Source organism: Phoca vitulina, unplaced genomic scaffold (assembly GCF_004348235.1).
Source record: "Phoca vitulina isolate PV1807 unplaced genomic scaffold, GSC_HSeal_1.0 scaffold82, whole genome shotgun sequence".
Classification (NCBI taxonomy): Eukaryota; Metazoa; Chordata; class Mammalia; order Carnivora; family Phocidae; genus Phoca; species Phoca vitulina.
In genome coordinates, this window is record NW_022589785.1 from 5,603,032 (window position 1) to 5,616,034 (window position 13,003).

The window sequence follows — 13,003 nt, forward strand, 5'->3', positions numbered from 1 at the left end:
CTGGGAGAGGTGCTCGGCATGTAGAAGGTACTCAGCAAATACTTGTGGAATAAACATATACTGAGGGATTCTGAGGAATTTAATATACTGACTTTTCCTCAAGAATAATTCTCTATGAAAGTTTAGAGACAACAGAATTCCATTCCTTTACTGCTTACCAAACACTTGAGCTGTGTCTACCCAGACTGGCACAAGACACTACTAAACCAGACCTTCAGCAGAATCCTCTCTTTTATTCAGTTTCCAAGTGCCCTCACAGACACAACTAATTTGATTCTCGCAACCCCGTGAGCAAAGCAGAGCAGCTATCACCATCCCGTTATAGATCCTAACATCACACTGAAGAGGTAAAAATGACCTGCCTAAAACATTACAGGGTTATCTGAGGGGACGGGGGGGGGGGGATACCCAAGGGGCTTCCACAGTGTTGGGAATGTTCCACCTCTTGCAATGGATAGTGGAAACATGAGTTATTTGCTAAAATATGTATATTTGTTTAGTTCATAAAACTACATTATTAAAGTTAAAACACACACACACACACACACACACACACACAGAGTTAGGGAATGGTACACTTGGAACTAGGGTTTCCTGATTGGTAACCTTTCCATTTTAGCCTACCAAATGTGTGCAGTTTCCACAACAAAATCCACTTTGACCTAACCAAGGTGGAAACTGGTTAACCAAATAAGATACTACTTGCTTTCATTCTTGATGCTTTCCCTAATCCTAATAAAAGGAGAGAAAAGGTGAGAATTTTCTGGCAACTGAGTTCGTAACAAGGATTTACCTGAGGTATTGATGGCAAATCCCTTTGGCCAAAATATACACAGGAAAGGACAGTTCAGAAAGCCAGCAGATTTCTACTCCTACCACTTTCTAACATCCATCTTTTCCCAAAATAAACATACTACATACAAGCAAAATCCATTGTTGGCTACCCAACTGTTTTGACTATTGAGTTGTCTCACCTTTTCTCCATTGACCACATTCAGATTTCTGAGCAGGAGGGACTCTCCAATACACCATGTAAATCTTTACAATTCAGTTTCCTTGGACCCCGCGTTGGTGGTATAGTGGTGAGCATAGCTGCCTTCCAGTTTCCTTGGACCCTGTCTCTATTCCTTCCCTGATTTTCTGGGGGGGAGCCCATACGTCACTTATACAAAAGGCACTTGCTCTACCTCCAGGTCAAGAAGCACCTGCTCCTTGATTATTCATGGGTTTACAACCTTTCCTCCTTGCACAGAAGATCCCATCCATTGACATGTGCTATCAAGACTGAAGCTGGGGGCTGAGGCAGGACAGATGACAGGTCCTTTCACTTTGGACCATTCTGCCTTTCTTCTGGTTTTCCAACCTGTGGTGGATAGTTTACTTACGCACATTCCTATGCTTTCACCCATTGGGTGTCCTTAATGTTTTGAAGGACTCTTCCCCAAACGTAAAAGTATATAACATGACAGTACTAATTTAAATACTAGAAATTATAGGAAATCAGACTGTCGGTCCATTAAGTTTAGAGAACACAGGAAGGCTGATGAAAAAAATCTGAATCCAAAAAAGCAGCAAGGAGAGAGAAACTGTTGTGTCCAGAAGTATGGTGAGAATCAAATGAGACACTTTCATAAATGGTGCTGACAAAAACATATCCTTTCTGGAGCTACAATCTTCCCCTTTCTCCTCTAGTTCCTGGATATTTTTAGAGGCACTTTAGATTTTAGGCCACTTAGTGTCTGTGTGTGCATGTGGGGGTTAACAGCTAAAGTAGAATTACTATTGGATGCCAAAAAAGGGGAGGAGGTGCTCATTTTCATTTGGTTCAGTTTCCCTTTCCCAACAACAGATACAATCCAGTTTTTGGTTATCACACCACATACAGACCAGAAGAGTTAAGTGCAGGAAAGGATACTGTAGAAGAGCAGGTTTGTTGATGGAGATCGGCTCCCTGGGTCTCTTGCCAAGAGCTCCTCTCCCTTACCTGCCACTAAGGTATGAGTGTTCTCAAAAGTTTAATCCTTGACACGCCTCCCAGGCTTCACTTTTCCGATGATCTCATCGTTTTTGCAGCCTTTCTATGTGGATGACTCAAAACTGTCCCTTTAAGTATAGGTGACCACATGAGCCAACAATTCCACTCCTAGGTATATATGCACAAAAACTAGTACACAAATGTTCAGAGCAGCACTATTCACAATAGCCAAAAAATGGAAACAGCTTATAAGGCCATCAACTGATGAATGGATAAACAATGCGGTACATCCGTACAATGGAATATCACTTGGCTGTAAAAAGGAAGGAAATACTGATTTGTGATACAACATGGATGAACCTTGAAGATATTACGGTAAGTAAAACACACCAGTTACAAGGAACCATATAAGTTCTCATATATATAAAATACCCAGAGTAGGCAAATCTATGGAGTTGGGAAGTGAATTAGCTGTTCCTTAGTGAGAGCTGGAAAAACTGGAAGTGACTGCTAATAGAGTTTCTTTTGGGGGCAATAAAAATGTCCTAATATTGATTGTGGTGATGGTTACACAACTCTGTGACTATGCTAAAAATCACTCAATTGTACAATTTAAGTTGGTGAATTGTATGATATGCAAATTATATCTGAAAGCTGATTTAAAACAAAAACACCTGTCCCCAGCCCCCATCTTTTCTCAAATTCCTGACCTATGTTTCATTTATAAGGGTGGTACCCCTCCCAAACTTCACATATCTAAGATAGAACCCATTCAACCCAATGAATAATTGAGTCTTACTACATACAAACAGCTATGAGAAACGAAGATGAGTAAGATGTTCTCAGTAAACTTACATGTTTATTTTTTATCCTGTTGCCTCTCTCAGTAACAACACCCCCATTATTCTAGAGCTCAGACTTGAACCCCCAGAGACAACTACATCTGACCTTCCACCTGTTGTTCCATTAGCACTTGTAGCCCACGTACTCAACTCCCGCGGTGTCTCTAACAAATCCCACTCCTTTCCATCCCCATGGCCTTAATTCAAGATTTGTTCTAAACACAGGATCATGCACAAACACACATTTACTAAACAGATCTGCATCATGAAGAGGCAATATTAATAATCACATAGACTGGTTCCAGATATTCAAGGAAAACAGTGCCGTTACATTTCTTATGCATGCATCTGTGCTGTAAACTGGCATTGGTCAAAACAGATTTTTAAGGCTTTGGTTCCCCCCAAATAACTTCCAATTTACAAAAGCCAAACACCTCTTGAATCTTCTATTTGGTAAAAATATAATTCTAAGAACTTTCAACCTGTAAAACAACTAAGCACATTGGCTGTTGAACCAAAACAGACTTCTCTCCTTTTCTCCTTGCCCCATCCTGGGTCCTCGAGTTTCTGAGCAGTATCTGCAGTTGAGTCACCCAGAACAGGGAGTGTCTCGGCTGGAACCATCAGAGTTGAAGTAATATTTAGATGTAAGCCTAGAGCAGCAGATTAAAATTATTCTCAGCTCACTAGCTTGCACCACCAAACTCTTATTTTAGCCATCTATTAAAATATTGGTAATGTTACAGACTGCAGGAACAGAACAAAATTTTAACAAGACATTCAAGTTCTTTAAAACTAAATTTCTAAATACACTGGAACAATTAAAATGATGGTGTAGAGAAACATAACTCTACAAAGAAGGCTGCCTGGGATAGTTTATCAAACTAAACATCAAAACTCTTTTATTTTGGTAAAATATGAACATAGGAAAACTGTTTGAAAGAATATAATCCAAATATTAACAGTATTACCCTGAGTGAGAAGATCACAAACAACTTATACGTTGTTACTTTTTTTTTTTACAGTAAATATGTATTTCTTCTGTTAAAACATTTTAAAAAATAGTTTCCCAAGATCCAAATAGGAATAAAGAATAACTGGTAAGTGTATTATCCCTTTATTTTTATCAGTATCTTTCCAAATGTCAGCTCTCTGCCTCAACCATAAAAATTTTTACATTAAAGCGTTAAGTAAACTTGAAGAGAAAACAGTGAGTTACATATGGTCATAAAATGAAGGCAGGGATTTATAGCTTAATCCTTACTAATGACTTATACCCAACCTACTGGGTGAGCACAGTGGATAAATATCTAGTTTGAGGTATAAGCAAAAAATAAATCATAGATTCACAAACAACTCTTACAACTGCTACTGGCTTGTCATCTTTACCATGACACAAATGAGAATTAGATTGTTTAGGGAATGGACTTATCCCTGAAAAAAGACCCATATTTGCAGGGAGTATGCAGTAAAGTTATCCCAATAAAAGAAGAAATTCTTTTGAATTGAGAACAATCATCTCAAAACCTTTCTATGTCAAATCCAACAGCGATGCTGGGAAGCAATCTAGTTGCTAGTTGCTAGTCTGCGAATTGAGAGACCAGGGTCCCTATCCTGCTGGCTGTACGGCCTTGAATGTGTCACTTAACTTTCCTGGGCTTGTTTTTCACATGTAAAAAGAACAAGTTAAACAAAATAACCTCAAAGGGTCCTGCCGCCCATAAACATCCCATGACCCTAAATGATAACTTTTCGGGGCGCCTGAGTGGGACTTTGTTAAGCGTCTGCCTTCGGCTCAGGCCATGATCCCAGGGTCCTGGGATCAAGCCCTGCATCAGGCTCCCTGCTCAGCAGGAAGTCTGCTTCTCCCTCTCCCACTCCCCCTGCTGTGTTCCCTCTCTCGCTGTGTCTCTCTCTGTTAAATAAATAAAATCTTTTTAAAAAAAATTTTAAAAGTGATAACTTTTTTATTTCTCTTTGTTTCTCAAAGTACATCTATAGATACCAATAATGGTGGTAGAGCTCCAACTAAGCCCCACTGCAGACACTCAGGGCATAGGAGGTAATTTAAGAACACTTTACACACAAAAAAGATGGAAAGCTTTTTCTTAGTGGCAGTGTTAATTCCTATCCTACCAAATAACAAAAACATGAAAAAAAGAAAATATACTGCTGCAGTTCTCAATCTCATCAGAATACATTTTATAATACTACAAATTTGACAAAGTGGCCCTTTCAGCTTAGTAGTTCAAACACTCCCTAAAACAAAAGTTCTGGGGGTACAAAGTTTACAGCAATGAGTAAAACGTAGAAAAAAGAATCAAACAAAGAAAACAGCGGAACAGAAAACCATGTGCCCAATAATCCCCAGTCTGAAGGTCTTTAATTCCAATGCAAAAGGGCTGCTCCAAACGAAGAACAGTTAGTAACACCGGGTGCTGCCACACTTGTGTCAAGGGACAATACTCACAAAATCGATCAGGCCCTCAGAAGTTCACAACACTCCTTTCACCTTGAGAAAGGGGCTTTCTTTTCCAAGATTCGGACACTGTAGCCAATGCCTCCATGAGGGCATTCGGAGAAGGGGCCTCTTCTTGAGGGACAGAGAAAGAAGAATCTTTTAACGAGATCTCTAGACAAACAGAAAGTCGGGTAGGGAAGTCTATATACTAAACAGGGCCCAGCTCTTCAACATGGAGTGTGCAGGAAATCTCAAAAGCATCAAGCACTGTTTCCTTTTTCCTTCCTTTATTAGCATGCAGAAAAAGGATCCCTCTGTCTCCACATGGGGAATGAAACAGCGAAAATGCTCCTGATTTCTGACAAAGGCTTTCTGCATAAAAGATTTTCATTTCTTTTTCAAAGGAAGAAGAGAAGGAAACCATCTGTGCCACTCTAAATACACTGCAGGAAAGAGTCCTCCTCTCAAAGGTACAGAGTCTTATTTTTCTTGGGAGAGAAAAAAAGAAGTTGGAAGCTCCCTCTTTGAGGAGGGGGAGGTGTGCAGATAGCAGGAAGCTTTTTAATCACTACAGCAGGTAGGGGGAGTGGGAGAGGATATCTCTAACCAGTCAGGAAGAAGTGATAGCTTCTGTGGACAAAGGGAAGGCTGGCTTTTAGTATCAGCCCTCCCTCCCTCTTGGACTATAGACCTGTTTCCAAAAACAAAGTCTTTTCTCTTGATCATTCTGAGGCCCTCTTTTGTTAATTTGGGGAGCATGGAAGAATCTAAAGGGAGTAAATATGCCTTTCTCCACCCCAGGGTGGGGAAAAGTCTCCTTTCCAGTGAGAAAGGATGGGTTGAACACCTGTGATGTGGGGGTGGGGATGGGAGGAGGCATGCATGGAAAAATGTGGGTCTCTATGGAAGATACTAGTTTTCTTTCTTTAAAAACAACAAAAACAGCAGCAGCAAATTAAGTAACAATGACAGCAACAATTTACCAAAAGCTTACTAATGTCCTAAGCACTTACACAAATTCTCCCTTAGCCCTCAAGACAATGCTCTACAAAGAGGACCCAAATTAGAGATGGGCTAATTGAGACTCAGAAAGGTTAAACAACTAACCAAGGTCACGAAGATGGGAAGTGGGAGACAGACTTGCAACTACCACATTCCAGACGCCATGCTCTTAACTGTGCAAGGGAAAGGAGCTCATTGCACACCAAGAGACTTGAGGGAAGAGAAGCGAGGCTCCGTCGGTGGACATGATTGGGGGTGGGGGGGGAAGAGACTGACTTCTAATACCACACAGTAAATTCAGGGTCTTCCTCTTTATATCTAGGGGTAAAGGTGAAAAATAAATGAAAAAAGGTAAGTCTCTCTTTTACAGGGAAGGAAGACCCCCCCCCCCAACACTTTTAGGCAAGTTGAGTCTCGCTCTTCATCTGGGGAGCGCTGAGCAAATTCGGGAGAAAGGTCTTGTTGAGGGGCTATCTACTACCCCTCCTATTGAAATAAGTTTAGAATCGCCCTCTCACACCCCGGGAGCGGGTATCGCGCCGCTGACAAACGCACAGGAGCTGGGGAAGAGCGTACGCCCACAACAAGGGGCGTCGCCCTCCTCAAGAAGTTGGGGGTCCCCCGCCTTATCGAGGTTGAAGAGTATCTCTCCCCCGTCGGAGCCATGACTTGGAGAAGCCGTTTCCCCCTCGCGACGCGGGGCCTGGTCTCCTCCCTCTCCCCCGGTCGTTCCGCCGCCCGCAGAGCAGCCTCCGTTCCCTTCAGCGCCCCAAGAGGGAGGGGGCCCCGGGCTCCCCCTCAGCCTTCAACGCCAGGCGGAGGGTCCCCTCAGGGTGGAGTGGGGCGGGGCGGCTGCGCCCGAAGCCTTCCCGCCCCCGGCCTCTTACCCTGAGGCCTGCTCCGCGGCCCGCGCTCGCCCCGCCAGCTCGGCCTTTGCAGCCGCAGCCCCGTCGCCGCCAAAGCTACCTGAGCCTACCGAGCCGAGAGAGCCCGGGGGCGCTCCAGCCGCCACCTCCTCTTCGTCTCTATGGTTTTCTTCCTCCTCGAGCCCCCCTCCACCCCCACCCCGCACTTCCTCATCCGGGGCCCGAGCCAGCCATGCGGGCTCACCCAAGTCCCGCCCCCGCATGGCGCGCGCGCAATCCTAGGGGCGGCTCTTCCCGCGTCCAGCCTCCGGCCCTGGGCGGGCCCTAGCAGCCCTCTGCCCCGCCCCTGCGGTCCGGATTCTTAAAGGGGAACACACGTTTTGCCCCAGCACCTATTGAACCATAGGGCCCATTGTCTCCACTGCTGCTACCCTGGTCCAGTCCACTATTTTCCTGGCCCGAATGGCTGCAATTCTAGGGGACTCTCTCTGGCAGCCCATTATAACTTGAATCAGTGTGTTAGGTCATGTCAGTGCCCTGCTCCTTTTAATCACACTGACCACTAAATCTAAAAGGCACCTCTGCCTCCAGTCCTGAAAGGCATCTTGTTTTAATATCTTCAAGGCTTAAACACTGGCTGAAATTGTCACGTTGCATCTATTTATTGATTAGTTCATCATGTCCCTTCCCATGCTAGTTCATCATTCTGTGGTCAGCACCTAGCGTGGTGTTGGGCACAAGTAAACGTTCAACAGACATTTGAAGGAAGGAAACAAGGTTTATTCAAAAGGGAATCAAAGGAGCACCTGGGTGGCTCAGGCAGTTAAGTGTCCAACTTTTGATTTTGGCTCAGGTCATGATCTCGGGGTCCTGGGATTGAGACCGTGTTGCGCCCCATGTGGGGCTCTGTGCTTGGTGGGGAATCGGCTTGAGATTCTCTCTCCCTTTCCCTCTGCCCCTTGCATTGTACTCTCTTTCAGATAAATATTTAAAAAGGGGAGGGGGAAATTAAGGAAGTTCAGAGAATAGAGTCAACTTGATCCAAATCACACAGCCTTGTATTAAACACAGAAATCTGTTGCTTTTTGGACCTTATCAACCTGGCTGACTATAGAACTAGAGGTTTGGAGGTTTATGGGAGATTTTAATTCTCTCTTCTCTGATCAGGATATCTTTGAGCCAGTCAACATGTGAACCATTTTGGCCAAGATAGTGGTTTTCCTACTTTTGGTCAGGGCGGGAGGTATATAAACCCAAATGCCAACCCTATTATTTTACAGCCTGTGAATGCATAGATCATCTGTATATGTGTACAATTCATATATAGGCTACTACAGATGGTACTGGGATGATTTAACTAGAAATTCACTTTAAAACATTTCTACATTTACAGTATCCACATTGTCCAGTTCTTTCTCAGGCAACTACCTGCCTATAGAAGAGGATCTGAGAAACCCAGTATTACTGGTTTGTCTTTTTGCCTCAGGCTCTAGCATGACTGCTCAGCACCATTGTTGATCTTGTCTTTATTTTATTTTAAAATATTTATTTATTTATTTATTTAAGGGGGTAGGGGCAAAGGGAGAGAGAGAGAGAATCCTCAAGCAGACTCCCCCCCGAGTGCGGAGCCTGACACAGGGCTCAATCCCACAACCCTGAGATCATTACCTGAGCTGAAGTCAAGAGTTGGATGCCCAACTGACTGAGCCACCCAAGAGCCCTGATCTCGTGGTTTTTTTTTTAATGTGATATTTTGTTAATAGTGGATTTTTGTATTAATTTTTATTTTAAAAAATTATTTTAAATATTATCTTGTTCCCTGAGCTTTTTTGACATCTCCTTAATATTTTGTGCCCTAATATTTTGTGCCCCACTATCTTGGCCAAAATGGTTCACATGTTGACTGGCTCAAAGATACCCTGATCAGAGAAGAGAGAATTAAAATCTCCCATAAACCTCCAAACCTCTAGTTCTATAGTCAGCCAGGTTTGGTGCCCTCACTAACCTTACTCACCTCACCCTAGTCCCAACTCTGCTCCTAGCTCTGTATTAGGCACAAAGAGGTCCAAAAGAAACAGCATATATATCATTCAATCCCCTGAAAGTTGAGGAAAACCAGTTTCCTAATTAATTCCACACTTGTCAATAATATTCTGCTCTTGGGGTGCCTGGGTGGCTCAGTCGTTAAGCGTCTGCCATCGGCTCAGGTCATGATCCCAGGGTCCTGGGATCGAGCCCCGCATCGGGCTCCCTGCTCCGCGGGAAGCCTGCTTCTCCCTCTCCCGCTCCCCCTGCTTGTGTTCCCTCTCTTGCTGTGTCTCTCTCTGTCAAATAAATAAATAAAATCTTAAAAAAAAAAAAAAATAATAATAATATTCTGCTCTTATATATAGCATTTTAAATTCTTTTAATTTGAAAGACCTAATGTAACATGTCCCTCCTTTCATTTGGTCCTCAAACACTTTCTGAACAAGGAAATACATGTACGTCTTTTTTTTTTTTTTAAGATTTTATTTATTTATTTGACAGAGAGATAGAGAGCACAAGTAGGCAGAGAAGCAGGCAGATGGAGAGGGAGAAGCAGGCTCCCCGCAGAGCAGGGAGCCCAATGCGGGACTCGATCCCAGGACCCTGGGATCATGACCTGAGCCGAAGGCAGCTGCTTAACCGACTGAGCCACCCAGGCGCCCAAGGAAATACATGTACTTCTTATTTCCATCTGACAAGGGAGAAAATTGAGAAAAGAGAATTTGGTGCAAAGCCACGCTGCCAAAAACAGGCTATTGTGCAGGTGGTTGTAGCACAGTGATCTTAGAATCAAGGATCCCCTAGACTAGATCCCCAGTTCAGGAACTAACTGCTCCAGGCGTCACTAACCTTGACCAGCCTTTGACAATTTTTTAAAAGCTCAAAACCTATCAAGGTTTTTGTTTGTTTTTTGTTTTTTAAGATTTATTTGTTTATTTGACAGAGAGAGAGCACAAGTAGGCAGAGCGGCAGGCAGAGGGAGAGGGAGAAACAGGCTCCCCACTGAGCGAAGAGCCTGATGAGGGTCTGGATCCCAGATCAGGACCTGAATTGAAGGCAGACACTAAGCAACTGAGCCACCCAGGCGCCCCCTGTCAAGGTTTCTTACAAGTTTTTGCCAAATTAAAAAGTGAAATATTTGCAGTTCTAAGATAGGACACCAATTATAGACATCTCTCAGGAGATGTAATCAAATTTCCTTGAGGGCCAGGGAGAGAGAATCCCATTAGTCCCTCTGGAATGGAAGGACGTCCCACCAGCCGCTGCTGCTAACAAAACAGTCAGGGGGATCTGAATGTGTCCCCTGAATTAGCAACATTAAAATCTTTTATAGTTAACATTTTATCACTGAAAGTTTTTGCAACTGTTGCGGTCTACTTGATTACATGTTCTTACTTTTATAAAAAATTACAATTATTTTATAGTTTTTAAACTTCTGAATCCTAAAGTAAAAGTATGGATGCTTAAGGAAGCTCTTGTTTTCAGCTCTCCCCTCCCCTGCCTTCGCCCACTCCCGTCTCCTTTGTGGTATGCGTTTTTTTCTTTAAACATTCAGAAAATTTCCAAAAACCGTAAGTCAATTAGATGGAGCTGGCAACTTGTCAGGAGCCCTTGGCGAGTTTCTGGCACAGCCCACACAGCTTTGATTTTCTCCTTGAGAACTGAAAGATGTCCTGACAGGGGCTTAGGCTGAGATCCTGGGTGTGTGGAGGATGCTGGTTAAAAGCTCAGCCTTCAGAGCCCGGTTAGACTCGACTGGGACAGGATCCATCCTTGCTTCCTTCGGAGGAGTTCGTGACCCCTGCCTGTTTACCTTTTGTGAAATACAACAGTACCTGCCACCTAATAGGGATGTGACCATTTCATAAGGATGTCTGTGAAAGTTACGGTAGCTATTATTATAACCAGGGAGGAACGGAATTCATTTGGGGTTTTGAGGGATTTGAAAAGCACACCTCAAAGTGAATACTTCCCAGCAGGGTCCATCGCACTAAGTCGCAAGTGCTCAGCCCTTTGCATTTTACAGAAGTTCTCGCAGAAACTATTTTGTGTTTCTCAGTAGCCCCGTGAGGCCAGGCGAGGGTCCACAACTTCGTTTACAGATTCGGGGAGACTCGCCTGAGTTTGCCCTGTTGGGGGATCACTAAATCGGAAACGAAGCTTTTGGGCATGGATCTATCTGAGAATGTCTGGGAAGAAAAGGATTTCCTTTCTGCCGTCGGGCCAGCGAGCGGGAAACGTAGCTGACAGCGGGAGCTAGAGGCCACACGCGACGCCCCGCCCCTGGCGGGAGCCCCGGATGGGGAAGTGGCGCGGACACCGAGATGAGGCGGAGGCCGGGCCAGAGCGGCCCGGGGCGTGTGGGCGGGAAGGGGGCGGGGCCGCGGGGCGGAGCCACCGGAGCTGCGCGGGTTCTCAGGTGAGCACTCTGTGGCCGGGGCGGGCCGGCAGGAGCTTTGAGCTTGGGCTCGGAAGCCGCGAGGGCTGTGGGGGCGAAGGCGGGGCGTCCAGAGGAGGCGCGGGGGACCTCGGGAGGGTCCGGCCCTCGGAGCCCCGGCCTGAAGAGGGAAGGGGCTCCAGAGCTGCGGGTGAGTGGGGCTGCTCGCCGGGCCCGGGCTTGTGGAGTATGAGGGAGGGGGTGGTGGCCCAGGTTCGAGTCCTGACCCCACTCCCCATCCTGCTGTGTGATCTTAGACAAGTCTCCGTGCCTCTCCGAGCTTTAGTGGCCGCAGCTGTGAAATGAGGGTGGGGAGGAGGAGCCGCTGAGAGTTTGTACAGATGGACATTCAGGGAACGAAGCCCTGCCTTCCTCCTGTTTATCCTCTCCTTGCCCAGGAAACTGACCGCGAAACGTGAACGGTGGGAGTGTCTCAGTGTCTGAGTGACCTTGGGCAAGTCCCTTGCTCTGGCCCACCCTTTCTTTATCTACAAAATGAGTGCGCTAACCTCTTTCAAGATATCTTTAGTATTTGGGTGTTATTGCTTTAGTTAGAGACAAGGCAGTGAGTGCCCAATTTAATACAGGTTTTCCCTTTAGGGTGTGATAGAATATCTTCTTGGAGGTTGGAACAGACCCTGGCCCAAATTCCCTTTAGTTCCCAGATTCTGTTTTGTCCTCTAACCCTCCTTGTAATTGGAGGAGTGATTTCATCCAAGGGTTGGTGCTACCTCTCCTCTGAACAATACCAGTATATTTAATGGCCTAAAATCAAAGAGCAATTGCAAGGAAAAGTCTGACATTCTAGCCTTTTTGTGTTTCAGTGGCAGAGAGGCAAGATGACTTCTCTCCCCCAAGCTTGGAACAGCTGAAGGAAACAACAGTACAAGATGAGAACAACAAAGGTCTACAAACTCGTCATCCACAAGAAGGGCTTTGGGGGCAGTGGTCAGTATTGATTGGTCTTTGGGGGTTGTGTAAATTGGCTGAGGTTCTTGGTGTGTCCAGTGCCTTGAAAATGACACACTGACTCATGTGACAATAGAGGCTAGAGGCAACTTAACTGAGTGAAGCAGCAAGTATAATATAGTTGCAGGGAGGGCAGTAGCACCAGAGAGCAGAGGCCCCTGCTAAAAGCATTTGTATTCTGACTTTTAAGGAACACTGTGAGTGTTGCCAGTCTACTACCTTTCATTTATTTGTATTTTATATTACATGTTTATTGCATACGTCTTATAAAATCCTAGTCTGCACTGGTTTGGCAGATAAAAGAAACTTACATTACATGAGAGCAGTAGTAGATACACATTAGACAGGTATGATCAAAGCATGAAACTTTGCCTGGCTCGGAGGCATAGTGAGAAGGGGCAGGACAAAGCATATTGTTCTGTA

At 44.8% G+C, this 13,003-nt stretch overlaps 2 protein-coding genes across 16 annotated transcripts in view; one reads left to right on the plus strand and one right to left on the minus strand.

The window, feature by feature from the left end:
• Nucleotides 1-7,383, minus strand: part of PRR14L (proline rich 14 like) — a 51,626-nt gene extending 44,243 nt beyond the window's left edge. For 2 of the 6 annotated variants that reach the window (XM_032395079.1, XM_032395074.1), the window contains exon 1: nt 7,168-7,383. The gene's annotated coding sequence lies outside the window, so the exon portion shown is untranslated. Of the gene's footprint in view, nt 1-974; nt 2,193-5,287; nt 5,373-7,167 lie in introns of those variants that run through there. The other 4 variants (XM_032395077.1, XM_032395076.1, XM_032395075.1 and 1 more) reach the window with 4 other exon arrangements.
• Nucleotides 5,404-13,003, plus strand: part of DEPDC5 (DEP domain containing 5, GATOR1 subcomplex subunit) — a 128,238-nt gene continuing 120,638 nt past the window's right edge. For 8 of the 10 annotated variants that reach the window (XM_032395080.1, XM_032395084.1, XM_032395087.1 and 5 more), the window contains exons 1-2: nt 11,511-11,593; nt 12,436-12,559. In XM_032395080.1, coding sequence (XP_032250971.1) covers nt 12,502-12,559 — 58 coding nt within the window. In that variant the 5' untranslated portion in view covers nt 11,511-11,593; nt 12,436-12,501. The other 2 variants (XM_032395083.1, XM_032395081.1) reach the window with 2 other exon arrangements.